Genomic DNA, 19,370 nt, shown 5'->3' with positions numbered 1-19,370 from the left:
TGAACTGTGGGAGAAAACTGGAATATCTGAAGGAAGTGATTCTATTCCCAATCCAATTGATTGTAACAATAAATGTCTTGAATAGTAACAGGCCTTTGGACATCCTTCTAGTTCCCTTTGGAATACAGAATAGAAAATTAAAACTGAGTGCATTCTTTCACATTTACAACTGCCAACCATGCTAAATTGGCTCAATTTTCTCTATGGTAAAAAGTACTTGTGAATGATACAGTAGTGCAATTCAATTACAACTTGTTGAGTTTTGAACATACCAATGTATCCAGGCAGACCAGGATCTCCAGGACTCCCACATTCCCCATTGGACCCTGGTTCACCTGGTGGTCCTGGGACACCCTTAACAACTGTTCTATTGGAGATGGTAGGAAATCCTTTCGGGCCTATGAGAAATATAACCATTTACAATAGAAGTTGAAACAATCCCAAAAAGACAAACCCATTTTTATTAATTTTAGTTTTGTTCAAAGATATGCCCATTATTCAACATAATTAATTAGCAACCAATTGAAGAAATACACAGGCCACGGCCTCCTTGGATGACACTAATACATAGCGCCTTTTCTATTGCCAATGAACCAGAATGCAGGCCTGATTAATTGACACTGGGAAGATATTGTTCACAGAAAAATGTAGCTCACTGAAACAATATGTCTTCGAGAAGAAATGAATTTCAAAAACTGAAAGCTACTAAATGACCCCGGTTAAGTTAAAGTTAAAATCTGTCCCGAGCCTTACAGGCTCATCAGGCTGGTGCTTATGCCAGTTTCCATGGCGTGAAGCGACTGAGAGTATGAGACTCCCCCCAGGATAGGAGGGGGAGTCTATCGCGAGGTTAACCCCCAGCATTTTGCCAGTACCCATTTTCAGCTGGGTGAACTGGAGCAGTGTGTGGTTAATTGCCTTGCTCAAGGACACAACACGCTGCCTCAGCTGGAGCTCGAACTCACAACCTACAGATCGCTAGTCCAACACCTTAACCACTTGGCCACATGCCACACAAATGACCCAGGCCTCATCGGTATTCATTGGGAGAGGGCTCTGAATGTACATTATTTGGGCACTGTTCACACTGAAATGATTATAATAAGGGCCCACGTGGATGTTAGTCTCTCTGCCTAGAGAACAGTGGCTGGTAGCGTGCTGCAAGGGCTGGAGCTGGGTCCATCCATTGTTCCTTATCATCTATCTTAATGATTTAGATGATAATGCAAAGTCGATCCGGAAACTTATAGATGACACCAAGATTGGGGGTGTAGTGGACAGTGAGGAAGGCTATCAAAGCTTGCAAAGTGTTTTGCATCAGCACCGAAAATGGACTGAAAAATGGCAGATGGAATTTGATGCAGACAGGTACAAGGTGTTGCACTTTAAGAGAAAAAGCCAGGGTAAGATTTACACGTTGAATGGTAGGGCGCTGGCTGAGGTGTGTGGTAGAACAAAGCAACCTGGGCATACAGATTCATAATACCTTGAAAGTGGCAATACAGGTAGATAGAGTCATTAAGAGAACTTCTGGCACATTGGCCTATGTTGATCAGCACATTGAGTACAGGAGTTGGGATTTTATGTTGAAGGTGTTTAAGACATTTGTGAGGCCAAATTTGGAGCTTTGTGTTCTGTTCTGGTCATCGATTTACAGAAAAGATGTCAATAAAGTTGAAAGAGTTCAGACAAAGATGTTGAGGACCTGATTATAGGGAAAGGTTGGTTAGGTTAGAACTGGAGCGCAGGAGAATGGGGGGGGGGGGGCAGAATTATGAAGGGTATAGATTGGATGACTAATTGCAGGCTTTTCCCCCTCAAGATGAGTGAGAGGTCATAGGTTTAAGTTGAAAGGTGAAATACTTAAAGGGAATCTGAGGGGGAATTTTTTCAGTTGAGAGGGTGGGCAAGTATGGAATGGCTGCCAGCGGAAGTGGCGGATGAGAGTTCATTTGTAACATTTAAAACAAAACTTCAAATAGATATGTGGATGAGAAAGGTGTGGAGGGCTACGGTCGAGGTGCAGGCAGATGGTACTAGGCAGAAAACCAGGCTGCCACAGCCCAGATGGACCATATGTCCTATTTCAGTGCTGTGGTGCTCTGTGACCTTAGGGTGTACACAGCTAATCAGGAATGGCGCAGGAAGGCCAACGCAAAGTGAGGGTACCTCCAATCCTGGTTATCAAGTTCTATGTGGCCATGAACCTTCATGCACTGAGGTCTTCCCAGGCTGGAATTAACACACACTTTCCATTTGTTATGTAGAGGTCCCTGGTACTCTCTATTCAAAGAAAACTGACTGCAGTTCATTCTCTACTGAGGCACCAATCAAAACCCCATTTTGGCTAGTGTTGTAATGGAAACCAACTTATTGGCTGTTAGCTGGGAATGTCTGGAACCAAACAGAGTTATCCATGCTTCCACACCAGACAGCTTTCCACATAATCTTATGCAGTGTATGTGCTTGGACCTGTACATTGGCAGATAGCACTGTAAGGCACCCTATTTTTTTATGAGATAGAAAGATGGCATTTGGCCCATTCAGCTTTCCTGTACTCTACAATGGAACCACTACCTCCAGTCTTCTCACCCAGTCCTGACTGCAGGCCACTCATATCTGGAGATTTATTCAGGACTATCATGGTGACATTTAAACTGGTGGCCACGAGAGTTAAACGGAATGACGTTATGTCTCCACCGTCATGCTTTTCTTCTTGTGCCTTTTCAGTCTCACAGTCAGAATCAGAACCAGAATCAAGAAACAGACACACACACTCTGGTGGATTCAAGAGACACAGGAGATGCTGAGACAACAATGAAAAGCATTCATGTGAATGAGCAGGCTATGAGCAGAGCTGGCCTAGTGTCGGTACTGAAGGAATACTACAGGTTAACCCTGCTCTGCAGTTCCCAAGCCTAATTCCAGCTCTATTTAACTCAGCTTCACAACCTCTTTCACTTCATGACCCAACGACTTTGATATTCTTCATTCTTCATGTTCATTGATCTGTAAGGTTACCTCGTTGTCCAACTCGTCCTGGTGGACCAGCATCTCCCACCGGTCCCCAAGTTCCTCTGCAACCTCGTAAACCTGCAGCAGAAATGTTATTAACATTAGGATTACGTAGAGAATACAACACAGAAATGGGCTATTTCATTCACCCACTCTACTGGATGGGCATCCCATTGCCTGTCTCTTTAATTCTTCATTCCATCCCCACTCTGACCTATTGGTCTTCAGCCTCCGTACTGTTACAGTGAGGCCAAACCCAAGCTTGAGGGACAGTATCTCATCTTCTATTTGAACCCATTGCAGTTTTATGCATTTAATATTGAATTTTACAACTTCAGCTAACTTGATTTCTCTTTCTGTATGACTCACCTGTCTATGATGTTGGTTCAGCTTGTTTGTGTCTCCACCCTATTTTGTTCCCTTCTGAGAGAGGAGGACAAGCCCGGGTAGGACTTACTACTCCGCATTTTGCAACTCCTTCCAAACTTTTGTCCATATTCTTTTGCCTACATTCTCACTACGGAACTTCTTACTGACCAGATAACCTTATCCCAAGATTTTACCCTATCACAGACCTCCCTGCAGTTTACAACTACTTGTGCCTCCTTCCCAGTTCTGCCGAAGGATCTCCAAGCTGGAATATTAACTTCTTCTTTTCCCACAGTTGTGGCCTGACCTGCTGAGTATTTCCAACAGTTTCTGCTTTTGGTTCAGATTTTCAGCATCTGCAGATTTTGTTGACTTTCAGAAGAACACTACTTATGAAACAACGAATTTATTGAAAATATGTAAATTAACATTTCCTGACGTGGCAAGCGCATCTGTTAAGTTAAATATAAGTACAAGGAGATCACCAAAAGCAACCTCCGCTCCATGTGATACAACGATATGGATCTCATCCAGGAAAGTGAGCGATACCTAGCAATCCTGGCCGACTGGCTGAACCCTGGCTGACCCCTTTCCCTTATTATGCAAGTTATCTGCTGAAAAGCAATTCACTGCTGTAAGACAACAGAGTACCCAGTTTAACACACCGCACACACAGCAGCTTTTGTTGCATTTATATTTAAAGGGAAATCCACTTTCTGGAAATTTACTGCACAGAAGGAATGGCCATTGTGCTAGCGATAGCTTTCAGAGTATGCACTCTAGACAATCCCTGGTGCAGCATTTAAAACCATTATACATTATGGTTTTTATACTGCACTTCACTGTGGGCTCAGCAGGAAATTTTGACAGAAGGATTTATCCTGTGTCAACTTAAAATATAGTCACTGACTTATCTTTCTGTATAAATGCCATTATCTTTCCAGGCACTGTGATTCAGCTCACTGTGTAGCTGCTTTGGCCCCTGGCATGTGTCCATGCCTAAAATTAGCAGCTCACCCCCTTTCCCTCCCTACCACTGCTCACTCCATGCAAAGGTTTCATCCTCAATTAGTAAATCAAAGGCTAAAACTGTGGATAAGGAGACATGACTTCAAATTCTATCATAAGAGTTGGGGGGGGATTAAAATAAATACATAAATCATCAATTACATCAAACACTGCCAATAGTAACAGCTCAAAGCAAATTGACTCAGAAAAAGTCAGCTGATTTACCAAAGTTGGAAGGGAAGTGTATAGATCTTAGCTGCCAATATGACTGATGCTCAACTACCGTCTAAGATGACCTAACAAACAAGCCACCCATTTCAAGTGGCAATGAGACATGGCTGGATAATAAGCTTTTGTCTTACAACTGATATCTCATGAATTAATAAAAGAAATTACAGCAAGTTAAAATTGATTGCTTCTAGGAGAGGCAAACATTTTGCTCTGCTCATCCTGAGATCTCTAAGTCAAAATAATTTTGACTAAGTCTCTAAGTCAAAATAATCCAAAAAATTGGTTTCATTTACACTTTTGCATCAAGAATATAGCAGACTCAGGGAAGATGTTTTACAAAATTTTCAAGTTCTGACATCTTTGCAAATTTATGTGGAGTTTACCACATTTGCTAAAATTGTTTATATCAGGAAAAAAAATATTCTTGAACAATACCTGGAGACCCTGAAGGACCAGTTAACCCCTGGTCGCCTTTTGGACCTGGGAATGAAGAACCAGGAATTCCCTGTAGAATTAACCAGAGAGTGGATTCAAAATGGTTAATGTTGCTGCAGGCAGAGGTAGCTGGACAACTTGTTAATCACAATGTACATCAGGATATCAGTTGATCAAGTAGCATCAGCTGGGGGAGGGGTGTAAGGAGAGGATTTGTTGATATTTCAAGCCAATACTCTACAACAGGTTTGAGAGTACAGAGTGGGAGGTAGAAAGCTGAAGGTCCAAGTCCAGAGTCTGAGGTAGAAACCCAGATGTTGAAGGCCAAAGCTGGTGAGTCTGGAGGTAGGGGTCCGAATGTCAAAGCTACTGGGTCAGCTTGTCCAGAGTTGAGAGGCCTGGTACCTACAAGTCTGCAAGTTTGATATCTGTGCATCTGAGAGTCTGGGGCTAAGGATTAGTGGCCCCGGGGTGGCCTGTCCAAGGGTGGGAGGCCTTCTGGAGTGTGAGAGTGGGTTTTGTTGTTTTTGTTATTGTTGTTGCTTCTGCTTGTGTTGTTGGGTTTTGCTGTTGTTATTGTTGCTGGTTGTATTGTTGGGTTTTGCTGTTGTTATTGTTATTGCCGGTTGTGTTGTTGGGTTTTGCTGTCGTTATTGTTGTTGCTGGTTGTGTTGTTGGGTTTTGCTGTTGTTATTGTTGCTGGTTGTGTTGTTGGGTTTTGCTGTTGTTATTGTTGCTGGTTGTGTTGTTGGGTTTTGCTGTTGTTATTGTTGTTGCTGGTTGTGTTGTTGGGTTTTGCTGTCATTATTGTTGCTGGTTGTGTTGTTGGGTTTTGCTGTTGTTATTGTTATTATTGCTGGTTGTGTTGTTGGGTTTTGCTGTCGTTATTGTTGTTGCCGGTTGTGTTGTTGGGTTTTGCTGTCGTTATTGTTGTTGCCGGTTGTGTTGTTGGGTTTTGCTGTCGTTATTGTTGTTGCTGGTTGTGTTGTTGGGTTTTGCTGTTGTTATTGTTGCTGGTTGTGTTGTTGGGTTTTGCTGTTGTTATTGTTGTTGCTGGTTGTGTTGTTGGGTTTTGCTGTTGTTATTGTTATTATTGCTGGTTGTGTTGTTGGGTTTTGCTGTCGTTATTGTTGCTGGTTGTGTTGTTGGGTTTTGCTGTTGTTATTGTTATTATTGCTGGTTGTGTTGTTGGGTTTTGCTGTTGTTATTGTTGCTGGTTGTGTTGTTGGGTTTTGTTGGTGTTGTTGTTGCTGCTGGTTGTGTTGTTGGGTTTTGCTGTTGTTATTGTTGTTGCTGGTTGTGTTGTTGGGGTTTGCTGTCGTTATTGTTATTTCTGCTGGTTGTGTTGTTGGGTTTTGTTGTTGTTATTGTTGTTGCTGGTTGTGTTGTTGGGGTTTGCTGTTGTTATTGTTGTTGCTGGTTGTGTTGTTGGGTTTTGCTGTTGTTACTGTTGTTGCTGGTTGTGTTGTTGGGGTTTGCTGTTGTTATTGTTGTTGCTGGTTGTGTTGTTGGGGTTTGCTGTTGTTATTTTTGTTGCTGGTTGTGTTGTTGGGGTTTGCTGTTGTTATTGTTGTTGCTGGTTGTGTTGTTGGGGTTTGCTGTCGTTATTGTTATTTCTGCTGGTTGTGTTGTTGGGTTTTGCTGTTGTTATTGTTGTTGCTGGTTGTGTTGTTGGGGTTTGCTGTCATTATTGTTATTACTGTTGGTTGTGTCCTGCTGAACACTGTGGCCATGCTATGGTTGCATCGGAATGTGGGGCGACACTTGCAGCACATCCTTCGGTGTGTTGGTTGTTAACACAAGCAATGCATTTCACTGTATCTTTCGATGTACATGTTACAAATTAACCGAATCTATTATAAAGGGGAGAGGGAGAGTGAGAGAGTGGTGAGGCAGGGGCTAGATGTTGACTTTTTTTTGCATCTGTCTTACCAATCTCCCCACCCTTTATACCACTTATCTTTCACACTCAGTCCTGATGCAGGATTTTGATCCAAAATGGCATAATTTCCTCTTCGTCACAGCTGCTGTCTAATCTGCTGGGATACTCCAGTTGAGAATGTTTGTTGCTATCCACTATCAGGAATAACTTCTGTCCACATCAAGAAATTATCAATCCACACACTACAGAGACTACACTTCATTAAGATTATTACATATTCTTCCTGGTATACTGTCCTAGAATACCCTAGTTCAAAGAGAACTGAGAGTGTAAAGGGAGCCACATTATGATCCAGACATACAGCTGTTATTGATGATTACCTCCAGACATTTTCATGTGGTCAGGATAGGGATAAAATCCATTAACATTGGTTGAAGTGGGTCCAGCCAAACTTATAACAGTGGGATCTCAGAATAAAGTTTTTCCTCCCAGTTCTGCTTGATAGACCTCCACGGTGAAAGTTTGGGTAGCTTCTGAGCAGGAGGAGAGCCCTGGGAACATTTCCTCTTAGTGCACAAGGCAATTTCTTTTCTTTTACACTGAGAGTGGTAGGCGCCTGGAAGGCTCATTCTAGAGACAGTTAGGCTACATCCACACTAGACCAGATAATTTTGAAAACGTCGGTTTCGTGTAAGAATGATAGGCATCCACACTATGCATTTTAAAAAATATCTCTGTCCACATTGAAACGGAGATTTCGGCGAATCTCCTTCTATTGCGCATGCGCAGGATACGTCTACCAAAAACAAGCAACATGTTTAGTGTTGAATCTCGCAAGTTACAGACTAGAAAAAATTAAATGATGGGCAGCTGTTGGCTCTGGCGCAGGAGGATTTAAAAGTAAAAAACACAAATACTGAAGCATATGGAGGCAACTGACAGGGAGTTCACAGACTGTATGACCCGGCTGATGACAAAAATTGAAAAACTGACTAACTCTGTTGCATTAATAAAACCCCTTGTTAAATGTGTTAAAACATGTCTGCAACAGTATTATCTTGTATTTTCATACAATGTTACATTAGGCTGTTACACATCTATTGTCAGAGAAGTACTTGCATAAATAGGTAAACCACCTTCATACGAGCAAGGACAGAAAACAGGGCAAAGTGAGTACAGTATACTTATTTATTCAATAAGTTATGGGTCAATGTATTTGGTGAGTACATTTCTAACTCCTCTGGCTTCAGTCTCTTTGCCGTCTGTTCTGAAATTGTTAGTTTGCATTCAGGAAAACAATGAAATAATGCGCTGCCATCTGATAGCGTTTTCAAAAGTCTCTGGTTACCCCGTACACACTGATCTGCCCGAGCAGCGTTTTCAAAAATACACACTTTGGAGAGCGTTTCTGAAAAGCTCTGGTTTCGGGGGACAAAAATGCTGTTTTAGTGTGGACGGAGGGTAAAAATGAAGAGAAAAAGCTTCGGTTACGGATTTATCCAGTGTAGTGTGGACGTAGTCTTAGACAGAAAATGGGAAAATATAGACCATGTGCAATTTAAATTGGCACTGACAAAATGGATTGGAGAGTCTGCTCTATGTCCTATGAGTCTCGACCACCCTCAACCCATATCAAAAGTAGGTAAATCACACCAGTTTTTCTTTTTGGAGTTAGATACATGTATTAAAATGTTCCGATCACTCTAAGTTTTAGTCTAAGAATGAAAGTATCTTGCTGCATTTTCAAGTGCCTCATAATGTCAACTTCTGTTATCACAGGTATTACACAAGTCAAAGTCACCCTCTCATCCCACCTTGCCTTGAGCAGGCTAATTAAATTCTGTCTTTCATTATGGCAGCACAGTGCACACCCACAGTAAAGAAGGAAGAACAGATCATAGTGCAAACTCCTTACCGGTCTTCCTTGTTCACCCTTATTGCCTCTGTCACCAGGATTGCCCGGGATTCCTGGTATACCTGGTGAGCCCTTGTCTCCTTTTATACCACCCTCTCCTATATCTCCAGGTGGACCTTTTGGTCCATGAATACCTAAAGATAGAGGGGGATGGGATAAGAATCAGAACTGGGTTTAATATCACTGGCATATATCTTGAAATTTATTGTTTGCTGGCAGCAGTACAGTACAATACAAATAATAACAAAAACTACAAATTGCAATAAGAAAACATGTATAACAAATTAAATAAGTAGTGCAAAAAGAGAACAAAAAAAGGGAAATTAAAGAGAGGTAGGCTCATGGGTTCACCATCCATCAGAAATCTGATGGCAGAAGGGATGATTCATCGTTTCTAAAGCTACGATTAACCAAATAGCAGCCGATGAACCTGCCATCAGAAATGTTCATAGTTTTTCACATCTTTGCAGGTGGAACTTGCGCCGACTAGAACTACCTCCCTCACCTCACAAGCGTGAGGTTCTGCTGCCATATGTTGCCTTGTCATGGAGAATTAGAATGGCTTGGGATCACAGGTTGACAAGGGGGGTCTGGCGCAGTTCAAGTGCAGACTTTCTCATAAATCAAAGGGAACATGGACTATTCATCACTAGTCAAAATATCAGACCATAAAAACATAAGGCATAGGAATAGAATGAGGCCAATCATCTCATCGACTGTGCTCTGCCATTCCGTGGCTATCTTCTTAACCCCATTCTCCTGCCTTCTCTCCATAACCCTTGACACCCTTACATCACTGAGGAGCCACCTGGTACAATCTTTGTTAAACATGATGCTCAGGCTACAATGGTTTACTCGCTCACGTTTCGTTCTCCAATTATTAGACATTCAACATCTTTTGTCCATTTGTCTTCTTCATTGCAGGAACAAATGAAAGAAACAAAATGATAAAATACTTTTAACAGATGACTAAAATAATTATGAGTAGGAGTTTTGTTATTCACGGTGTACTTACATATAAAACTCTACTGGATATAAAGTCTTCTTGGAATCAAGTACCTAAGGCAAAAGTTGATACTTCCTGGGTCCTGTTTTGAGAGGCCTCAACTACAGCTGGTTGGTGAAAATCTTCCCAGAGGACTTGTGGGTAAGAACACAACAGGGAGGTGGATGGTACAGTGAGGGGAAAATTATGTGGGGTGTGTGAAATTGTTACCGCCCTATGCTTGTTGGTTCTGGGGACAAAGTTCTTGTTTCTCCTGGACTATTAGCTGAAACTCATATACTTGTCTCTGACTTTTTGATCTGCCACATTTCTCAAAGACCTAGCAGATGTTTCCAATATAAGATAAAACCGTAAAGACTGTATAATTGGAAACTTAGAATCCTCAATAACCAATCACCTCCTCCAATCAGATAGATTGCATCACATCTATCCATCTTCATTAAAATTGGAAGACGGGGAATGAAGGATTTGCGAAGGCCAACCTTGGATTTAGTTATACTTTTATGTTTCTAATCTCTTATCTAGCACAAATCCACTCATTCTTAAGGATCAATTTTCTTCATGCCTATTAAGCAGTTGTAATTTCGTTAAGTTAATTAAAATTTACCAGCTTTCCCAGTGGTGCCTTGAGGACCTCTGTTTCCTTTGGGACCTTGAATACACACTCCGGCAGGACCAGGTGACCCAGCTTCACCAGACAGTCCAGGTGGTCCTGGAGGACCTGGGTCACCCCTTGGACCAGGAGGGCCCAGTTCATTATCATCACCAGGGGGACCCATATCTCCTTTGGCACCTGTTTGAATTTAAGACCAATGTTAATCTCCAACATTTCATTATCTACCTGGAGGGTAATCTTCTGAGCACACTATGTCAATGAGAATCTTTTCTATCAGACTATATTAATAACCAAAAATAACAGCTTTGTAATTTTCTGACATGCACTTACAATGGGGCAAGTCCCCAGCTGCCAACACGAACTTGAATATTATCCATTGTAATCATGCACTGTTACTGACCTTTTGGGCCTGGAGGACCATCTACACCTTTACATCCTCTCCCAGGAAGTCCTGCAAAAGAGAGTAAAATAAACTATAATTAGATTGAGAAGACACTAAAACATCAATGCTTGAAATACTCCACCCTTAAACTGAAACATTGAAATAGCGATTTTAATTTTCTCTGCGGTTGTTAATTTATTGCTGTCTTTTCTTGAATCACCTGCCTTCCCTGGCTTAAAACCTTCCAGATGCTTGGCTTCAACAGCTACTTCAAACATTCCAATTTGAATGACGAGAGGGAAAACTCACATACTGGAATGCCCTTGAGCTCTAGATTCTACAATAGCGTAGCAGTTGGCACAATCGCTTCACCATGCCGGCAATCACCGATCAGGCTTCCATTCCCACCACTATCAGTAAAGAGTTTATAAGTTCTCCCCTTGACTGTGCACTTCTCTCCAGGAGCTCTTGTCTCCTCCCACATTCCAGAGACGTATGGTTAGTGTTAATGAGTGTGGGCACACTGTATTGGCGCTGGAAGTGTTACTACCTCAGCCCAATCCTCACTGATTTGATTTGATGAAAATGACGCACTTCACTGTATGCCTCAACGTTTCAATATACGCGTGACAAATAAAGCTAATCCAAATCAAACCTTTTAGCTTTAAACCTGGGCATCGTGCCACTGACTCTTTAGGGTAGGTATGGCTCACCGGAGAAAAAGAGGCTAGACTGCCCACCATAAAAGTTACTAACTGAGAAGTAATAAGTTGCAAAGTTTGAGCATAGACCTTGCTGGATGAAAATTATTCTATATTTACCTGCTGAAAGTTGGCTCTGGGATCCTGCAAAACCTCCCTGTGCAACTGGATCCTCGATTTCCTGACTTTCAGTCCCCAGTCAGTTTGGATTGTCAACATCTCCTTTGCAATCACCTTCAGTACAGGCTGTGTCTTAGCCCCCTGCTCTACTTGCTTTATACTTATCACTGTGAGGCTAAGCAGAGCTCCAATGCCTTATTTAAGTTTACAGCTGACACCACTGTCATTGGCTGAATCGGCATAAAGGAGGGAGACAGAAAATCTGGCTGAGTGGTTTCACAACAACCTCTCACTCAATGTCAGCAAGACCAAGGAGCTGATTATCGGCTACACGAGAAGGAAACTGGAGGTCATTCCTTCAACAAACCAGATGTCATTTGGGGATCAGAGGTGGACAGGGTCCTCAGTGTTATCATCGCAGGTTTCTGCCCAGGTCCAGCACATAAATGGCATTAAAAAGAAAGCATGGCAGCACCTCTTCTTTCTCAGAAGCTTCTGCAAATTAGACATGTCATCTAAAACTTCTACAGATGTGGATACTATAGAGAGGGTACAGGGAAGATTTACAAGGATGTTGCCTGGATTGGAGAGTGTGGCTTATGAGAATAGGTTGAGTGAACTTGGCCTTTTCTCCTTGGAGTGACAGAGGATGAGAGGTGACCTGATAGAGGTGTATAAGATGATGAGAGGCATTGATTGTGTGGACAGTCAGAGGCTTTTTCCCAGGGCTGAAATGGCTAACACGAAGGGGCATAGGTTTTAAGGTGCTTGGAAGTTGGTATGGGGGGATGTCAGAGATAAGTTTTACACACAGAGAGTGGTGGGTGCATGGAATGCACTGCCAGTGACGGTGATAGAGGCCCTTGAATGGAAAAGCCTACAAAAAGTAGTGGATATGGCCCAGTCCATCACAGATGAAGGGCTCCCCACCACTGAGCACATCTACATGGAGGGCTTTTGCAGGAAGGCAGCATCCACCATCAAGGCCCCCCACCATCCAGGCTATGCTCTTTTCTCTCTCTCACCACTGTCATCAGGAAGGAGGTGCAGGGGCCTCAGGACTCACACGACCAGGTTCACAAACAGTTATCACCCCTCAACCATCATGCTCTTGAAGCAGAGGGGAGAACTTCACTCACCCCAACACTGAACTGAGCACAACTAATGGACTCAGTATCAAGGACTCTTCATCTCATGTTCTTGATATTTATTGCTTACACATTTATTATTTTTTTCTTTTTGTATTTGCACAGTTTATTGTCTTTTGCACATTGGTTGTTTGTCCGTGTTGCTGTGTGCTGCCTTTCATTGATTCTACTGTTTCTTTGTACTTACTGTGAACACCCACAAGAAAATGAATCTCAGGGTTGCATATGTAACATATTTGTACTTTGATAATAAATTTACTTTGAACTACTATAGTTCAATGGGTTTAGACACTGACAACTCAGGTGTAGACATCAGTAGCTAGATTTCCACTATTAAAAGGGATTTGGGGATTTCCCTCCTGTTAGCACCAACTTTGTGTGGATATTCAAGTTACCACCTATGTTCTTAATTTTTTGTCTGAACTGGGCACAAGATTTTTTAAAAACTTATTTCACCAATGAAATTTATTACCTATCCTGCTAAGATGGCAGAATTAAAGAATTAAGGAGAAATCTCCACAGCATTCAAATGGAAATATTTATCTTTGTAGGCGAACTCAAAACAATTTGTTTACTGTGCTCACCCATATCTCCTTTAGGCCCATGAGGACCAGGAATACCATCAAAACCTTGGCTGCCTTTTTGGCCTGTTGCTCCCGGAGGTCCAGGGCTTTCTTGTGGCCCTAGTTTCAAAAAAAAGTAATTAGAAATATTCTACTTTGTCTCAAAATAAAATCTTTATTTAGAAGTTAATATCTGTATTAAAATATCAAAAAGATGAATTCAACATGAAAGATTTTAATGTTGATCCCTCTATATAATTTTTATACATTTACTACGGTCATCGATTGTACAAAACCAAAGGGTTATATTGAAGAGTTTAACACAAGAAATGCTGGAGGTAATCAGCAAATCAAGCATCATCTATGGAGAGGAATAAACAGATGATATTTTTGGCCAAGACCCTTCATCAGGACTTTAATGTTATATTAAAGTATATTTTTACAACAAACCATTGTCTCGAGGTCCTGCGACCTTGACAAGAATTAGTTTTACTTCTAGAAGCTTTATTGAAGCCTGCAGAACCTGTGGCTGTGTACCCATGATTACAGACATTTTATAAACAAAAATATACTTCAATCGTTGTGCATGATTGTTGTATTTTAATAAGAGGATAAGGTAGTTGTAAATGCAAGTGTTGACTTTTGTGCTGAAATTCTATTTCTAATCTACCAAAATTTACAGCATTGAGGGAGACCATACAGCCCATTGTACATGTATGCTGGTCACAAGAGAACTATCTAGACCAATCCCATTCTCCTTTCCTCAGTGCTCAGCCTTGTAGCTTACAGCACTTCGTGTATTCCTAAACACGATGAAGCTTTCTGCCTTTTATTCGCCTTGTATCCGGAACATTCAATTACTGTATCTAATTTGCCCCAGAACTAAGTTCGGAGACAGCGCGACCAACCTGCCGTCACATGGAATGTCTGCATGGATTCCAGATGTTGGATGTGGCATGGTAGTGTGGCATAGCTGTTACAGCTAAGGTGAGCAGGGTTCATTTCAGGGGTTTGTACGTCCTCTTTGTGTCTGTGCGAGTTTCCTTTGGGTGCTCCAGTTTCCTCCCACGTTGCAAGGATGTCTGGGTTAGGGTTAGTAAGTTGTGGGCATGCTATGTTGGTACCGGAAGCGTGGCGATACTTTCAGGCTGTCCCCTGAGCAATCCTTGGACTGAGTTGATCACTGACACTAATGATGTAATTCACCGCATGTGACAAATAAAGCTAATCTTAAATCAAAGGATTTGATTAGACTGAGGCCAGGAAATTCTCCAGGAGTCATCCCACTTCACCGTTTTCTCCCTCTCAGTACTGTAGAAATCTCAATGACAGAGGTTTCATGATGCCAGTGGAGTAAGAGGGCAGATCTTGGGAACTCCCAAGCTGAGTAGATATTAATTAATGGAGAGAGATGTCTTACCTGAAGGACCTGGGGCACCTGGACCTCCTGGTAAACCAGGCCTCCCATCCAGTCCTTTACTGCCTTTACAACCCACAGGACCTACATGACGGTGGCAGAAAAAGAGAATCTGGCTTCAGTTACTACACACACAGGACATTTCCCCAGTCTTTTATTGGGTGCCTTCGGGCACGTTAGCTTGTAGCACGTAATACCCGTGGCAGATTGGAGGGAAGAATAGGTTATCAGGCAAGGCAGTTAAAAGGGCACAAAATAGGCAAAGGTTTGAGAGGATGTTTGAAAGCAGGATTGAAAGCGATAAAGTAGTGGGGACAATGAGGGAAACAAATGCTGTGGCAGTAGTGCAGGATCTCAGTCACGACGGATGTCATTACCCTGAGTAACTATAAGCCATGGACAGGTTCTAACGAAGGACTGAAGAAAACATAACAATCTGATTGAAAGCAAATTACCTGGAGTACCTACTTTGCCCGGGTCACCTTTCTCACCGGGAGGCCCACAAGACCCGTCAGAACCTGGGTTACCGGGAGATCCGGGAGATCCTTTTACCCCTTTGCTGAATGAAGTGCCTTTATCACCCTAAGGTGCATGAGTGAAAAGGTTACTATTAGGGTAGCATCGACGAAACAATTTGTGAAAGCTGACTATGGAAGAGCAATGCTTAAAGTGAAAATGTGTTAATGGGCTCAAAAGTAAAATATTTACCGCAGATACTAAACATCTGAAACAAAACAGAAAAAACAGGAATCAGGCAGTTTCTGTGAAGAGAAACTCACTGTTAATGCTTCTGGCTGAGACTTCCCATCACTAACCTGAAACTAATTTAGTTTATTTCTCCACTCATGCTGCTTGAGTATTTCCAGGAGTTTCTAGTTTAAACATAGAAAACATAGAAAGGCTACAGCACAATACAGGCCTTTTGGCTCACAAAGCTGTGCCGAACATGTACTTACCTTAGAAATTACCTAGGGTACCCATAGCCCTCCATTTCGCTAAGCTCCATGTGCCCATCCAGGAGTCTCTTAAAATACCCTATCGTTTCCGCCTCCACTGCTGTTGCTGGCAACCCATTCCACGCAACCACCACTCTCTGTGTAAAAAACTTACCCCTGACATCTCCTCTGTACCTTCTTCCAAGCACCTTAAAACTGTGCCCTCTGGTGTTAGCCATTTCAGCCCTGGGAAAAAGCCTCTGACTATCCACACGATCAATGCCTCTCATCATCTTATACACCTCGATTAGGTCACCTCTCATCCTCCATCGCTCCAAGGAAAAAAGGTCAAGTTCATTCAACCTATTCTCATAAGGCATGCTCCCCAATCCAGGCAACCCTTGTAAATCTCCTCTGCACCCTTTCTATAGTTTCCACATCCTTCCTGTACTGAGGTGACCAGAACTGAACACAGTACTCCAAGTGGTGTCTGAACAGTGTCCTATTTAGCTGTAACATTACCTCTTGGTTATTTTTTTAAAAAAAAACATTTTTTTATTAGTTTTTCAAAACATTTTACAAATTAAAAACCCCAAATCCCAATGAGGAGCATTAATACAGTGCAAAGTTAAGCATACAATAACAATATGCTACAAAGGAAGAGAATTTAACAAAAAAGCACCTAAATTAAAGACAAGTAAGCTTAGTGTCCTCCCCAAGCCCCACAACACAAGAAAAAAAACAACAACTCCAGACCGACCACAACACAATATAAAGAGTATAGGTCAGGACAGTCAAACTCCCAGACTGTGAATACACTTAGCAACAGAGGATAATAATGCCTACTACCAGAAAAAAAAAGGGAGCTGAAAGCAAGGGACCGAAAAGAAGAAAAAAAACCCTAGTCAAGAGGAAGGTTATGAAAGTACTCGATAAAAGGTCCCCAGACCTTATGGAACTTTAGATCCGAATTAAGAACTGAATAATGAATTTTTTTCGAGGTTCAAGCAGGCCATGATGTCGTTAAGCCATTGCGCATGAGTGGGCGGGGCAACATCTCTCCATCTAAGGAGGATCAAGCGTCTAGCCAGGAGAGAGGCAAAGGATAATATTTGGCATTTGGTCGGACCCAGACATAAATCTGTCTCTACCCAAAAACCGAACAGAGCAATTAAGGGGTTTGGTTCTAGGTGCTGGTTCAGAATACCCGATAATGTAGTGAAGACATCTTTCCAGAATTTCTCCAAGCTAGGACAGAGCCAGTACATATGGATGAGAGAGGCCACGCCCCTCTTGCATTTATCACAGAGCGGACTAATGCCAGGGTAGAAACGAGATAGTTTAGATTTAGACATATGGGCTCTGTGAACAATCTTAAACTGTAAAAGGCAATGGCGAGCACAAAGGGAGGTTGAGTTAACCGATTTGAGAACTGAGTCCCAGCTCTCCTCGGATAAGGAGATATTTAAATCCTGCTCCCAGGCCATTTTAATTTTATCCACAGGGGCCCGTCGTAAGACTGCTAGTTTATCTTGGATAATTGATATTAAACCTTTACCTAGTGGATTAATGGAAAGAAATAGGTCCATAGCATTTTTCGTAGGCATTTCAGGAAAGTTAGGAATTAAAGGAGCAATAAAGTGTCGGATTTGGAGATATCTGAAAAAGTGAGCGTTAGGCAGGTTGAACTTAACAGAGAGCTGCTGAAAAGAAGCGAAGCGATTATCAATGAAGAGATCTTCAAAATGTCTAATGCCCTTCCTATACCAAACATGGAATGCTGAATCGTACGTAGTAGGTAAAAAAAGGTGATTATGTGCGACAGGGCTAGAAACGGAAAACCCCTGGAAACCATAGCATTTCCTAAACTGAGCCCATATACGCAAAGTGTGTCTAACAAGAGGATTAGCTATTGATCTGGGCAGACTGCTAGGGAGTGCAGAGCCAAGAAGTGCAGATATAGATAATCCTTTAGTGGAGCTCAACTCCATTGCCACCCAGTTAGGGCACTCGGGTTGGCCATGGAAGAAAGACCAGAAGGTAGCACAACGTATATTAGTTGCCCAATAATATAAGCTAAAGTTAGGTAAAGCCATGCCACCCTCTTTTTTAGATTTTTGGAGGTGGATTTTATTAATTCTAGAGCGCTTATTCTGCCACAGATATGACAAAATAATAGAGTCTAAGGAATCAAAAAAAGATTTAGGAATAAAAATTGGGATAGATTGAAATAAGTATAAAAATTTGGGGAGAACATACATTTTAACAACATTAATATGACCTACCAAAGACATAGATAGAGGTGACCATTGTACCAGACTCTGTTTTATAGCATATGAAAGGTTGACAAAGTTTTCACGAAAGAGATCTTTAAACTTCCTTGTGACTGTAATTCCAAGATAAGTAAATTGATTATGGACTACTTTAAAAGGGAGATCACGAAATATTAGTTCTTGTGCTTCTTTATTAATTGGGAAAAGTTCACTCTTATGTAAATTAAGTTTATAGCCAGAGATCTGGCTAAACTGGTCAAGAAGTGAAAACATTAGAGGTAAGGATGTAGACGGATTTGAGAGAAAGAGTAATAAGTCATCAGCATAGAGAGAAACTTTATGTTCAACACCTCTTGGCTATTAAACTCAATCCCTTGGTTGATGATGGCCAATGAACCGTATGCCTTCATAACCAGAGTCAACTTGCGCAGCAGCTTTGAGCGTCCCATGGACACGGACCCCAACATCCCTCTGATCCTCCACACTGCCAAGAGTCTTACCATTAATACTATATTCTGCCATCCTATTTGACCTACCAAAAAGAACCACCTCACACTTCTCTGGGTTGAACACAATCTGTCACTTCTCAGCCCAGTTTTGCATCCTATCAATGTCCTGCTGTAACCTCTGACAGCCCTTAACACTATCCACAACACCCCCAATCTTTGTGTCATCAGAAAATTTACTAACCCACCCCTCCACTTCCTCATCCAGGTCATTTATAAAAATCATGAAGAGAAGGGGTCCCAGAACAGATCCCTGAGGCACACCACTGGTCACCGAACTCCATGCAGAATATGACCCGTCTACAACCACTCTTTAGCCTTCTGTGGGCAAGTCAATTCTGGATCCCCAAAGCAAGGCCCCCTTGGATCCCATCCCTCCTTACTTTCTCAATAAGCCTTGCATGGGGTACCTTGTCAAATTCCTTGCTGAAATCCATATACACTACATCTACTGCTCTTCCTTCATCAATGTGTTTAGTCACATCCTCAAAAAATTCAATCAGGCTCATAAGGCACGACCTGCCTTTGACCAAGCAATTTTGACTATTCCTAATCATATTATGCCTCTCCAAATGTTCATAAATCCTGACTCTCAGGATCTTCTCCATCAACTTAGCAACCACTGAGGTAAGACTCACTGGTTTATAATTTCCTGGGCTATCTCTACTCATTTTCTTGAGTAAGGGAACAACATCTGCAACCCTCCAATCCTCTGGAACCTCTCCCATCCCCACTGACGATGCCGGAGGCTCAGCAATCTCCTCCCTCACCTCCCACAGTAGCCTGGGGTACACTTCATCTGGTCCTGGCGACTTATCCAACTTGATGCTTTCCAAAAGCTCCAGCAC

The 19,370-nt window shown here is 42.0% G+C and overlaps 1 protein-coding gene across 1 annotated transcript in view; it reads right to left on the bottom strand.

The window, feature by feature from the left end:
• LOC140725661 (uncharacterized) overlaps positions 1-19,370 on the bottom strand; it is a 213,952-nt gene that overhangs the window by 20,866 nt on the left and 173,716 nt on the right. The window contains exons 38-46 of the mRNA XM_073041425.1: positions 15,264-15,390; positions 14,812-14,892; positions 13,413-13,511; positions 10,878-10,928; positions 10,469-10,654; positions 8,856-8,989; positions 5,059-5,128; positions 3,022-3,093; positions 273-398 (exon numbers count right to left, since the gene is read on the bottom strand). Coding sequence (XP_072897526.1) covers positions 273-398; positions 3,022-3,093; positions 5,059-5,128; positions 8,856-8,989; positions 10,469-10,654; positions 10,878-10,928; positions 13,413-13,511; positions 14,812-14,892; positions 15,264-15,390 — 946 coding nt within the window. The remainder of the gene's footprint in view (positions 1-272; positions 399-3,021; positions 3,094-5,058; positions 5,129-8,855; positions 8,990-10,468; positions 10,655-10,877; positions 10,929-13,412; positions 13,512-14,811; positions 14,893-15,263; positions 15,391-19,370) is intronic.

Source organism: Hemitrygon akajei, chromosome 3 (assembly GCF_048418815.1).
Source record: "Hemitrygon akajei chromosome 3, sHemAka1.3, whole genome shotgun sequence".
In the NCBI taxonomy this organism is placed as follows: domain Eukaryota; kingdom Metazoa; phylum Chordata; class Chondrichthyes; order Myliobatiformes; family Dasyatidae; genus Hemitrygon; species Hemitrygon akajei.
This window is presented reverse-complemented; position numbering and strand designations above follow the sequence as displayed.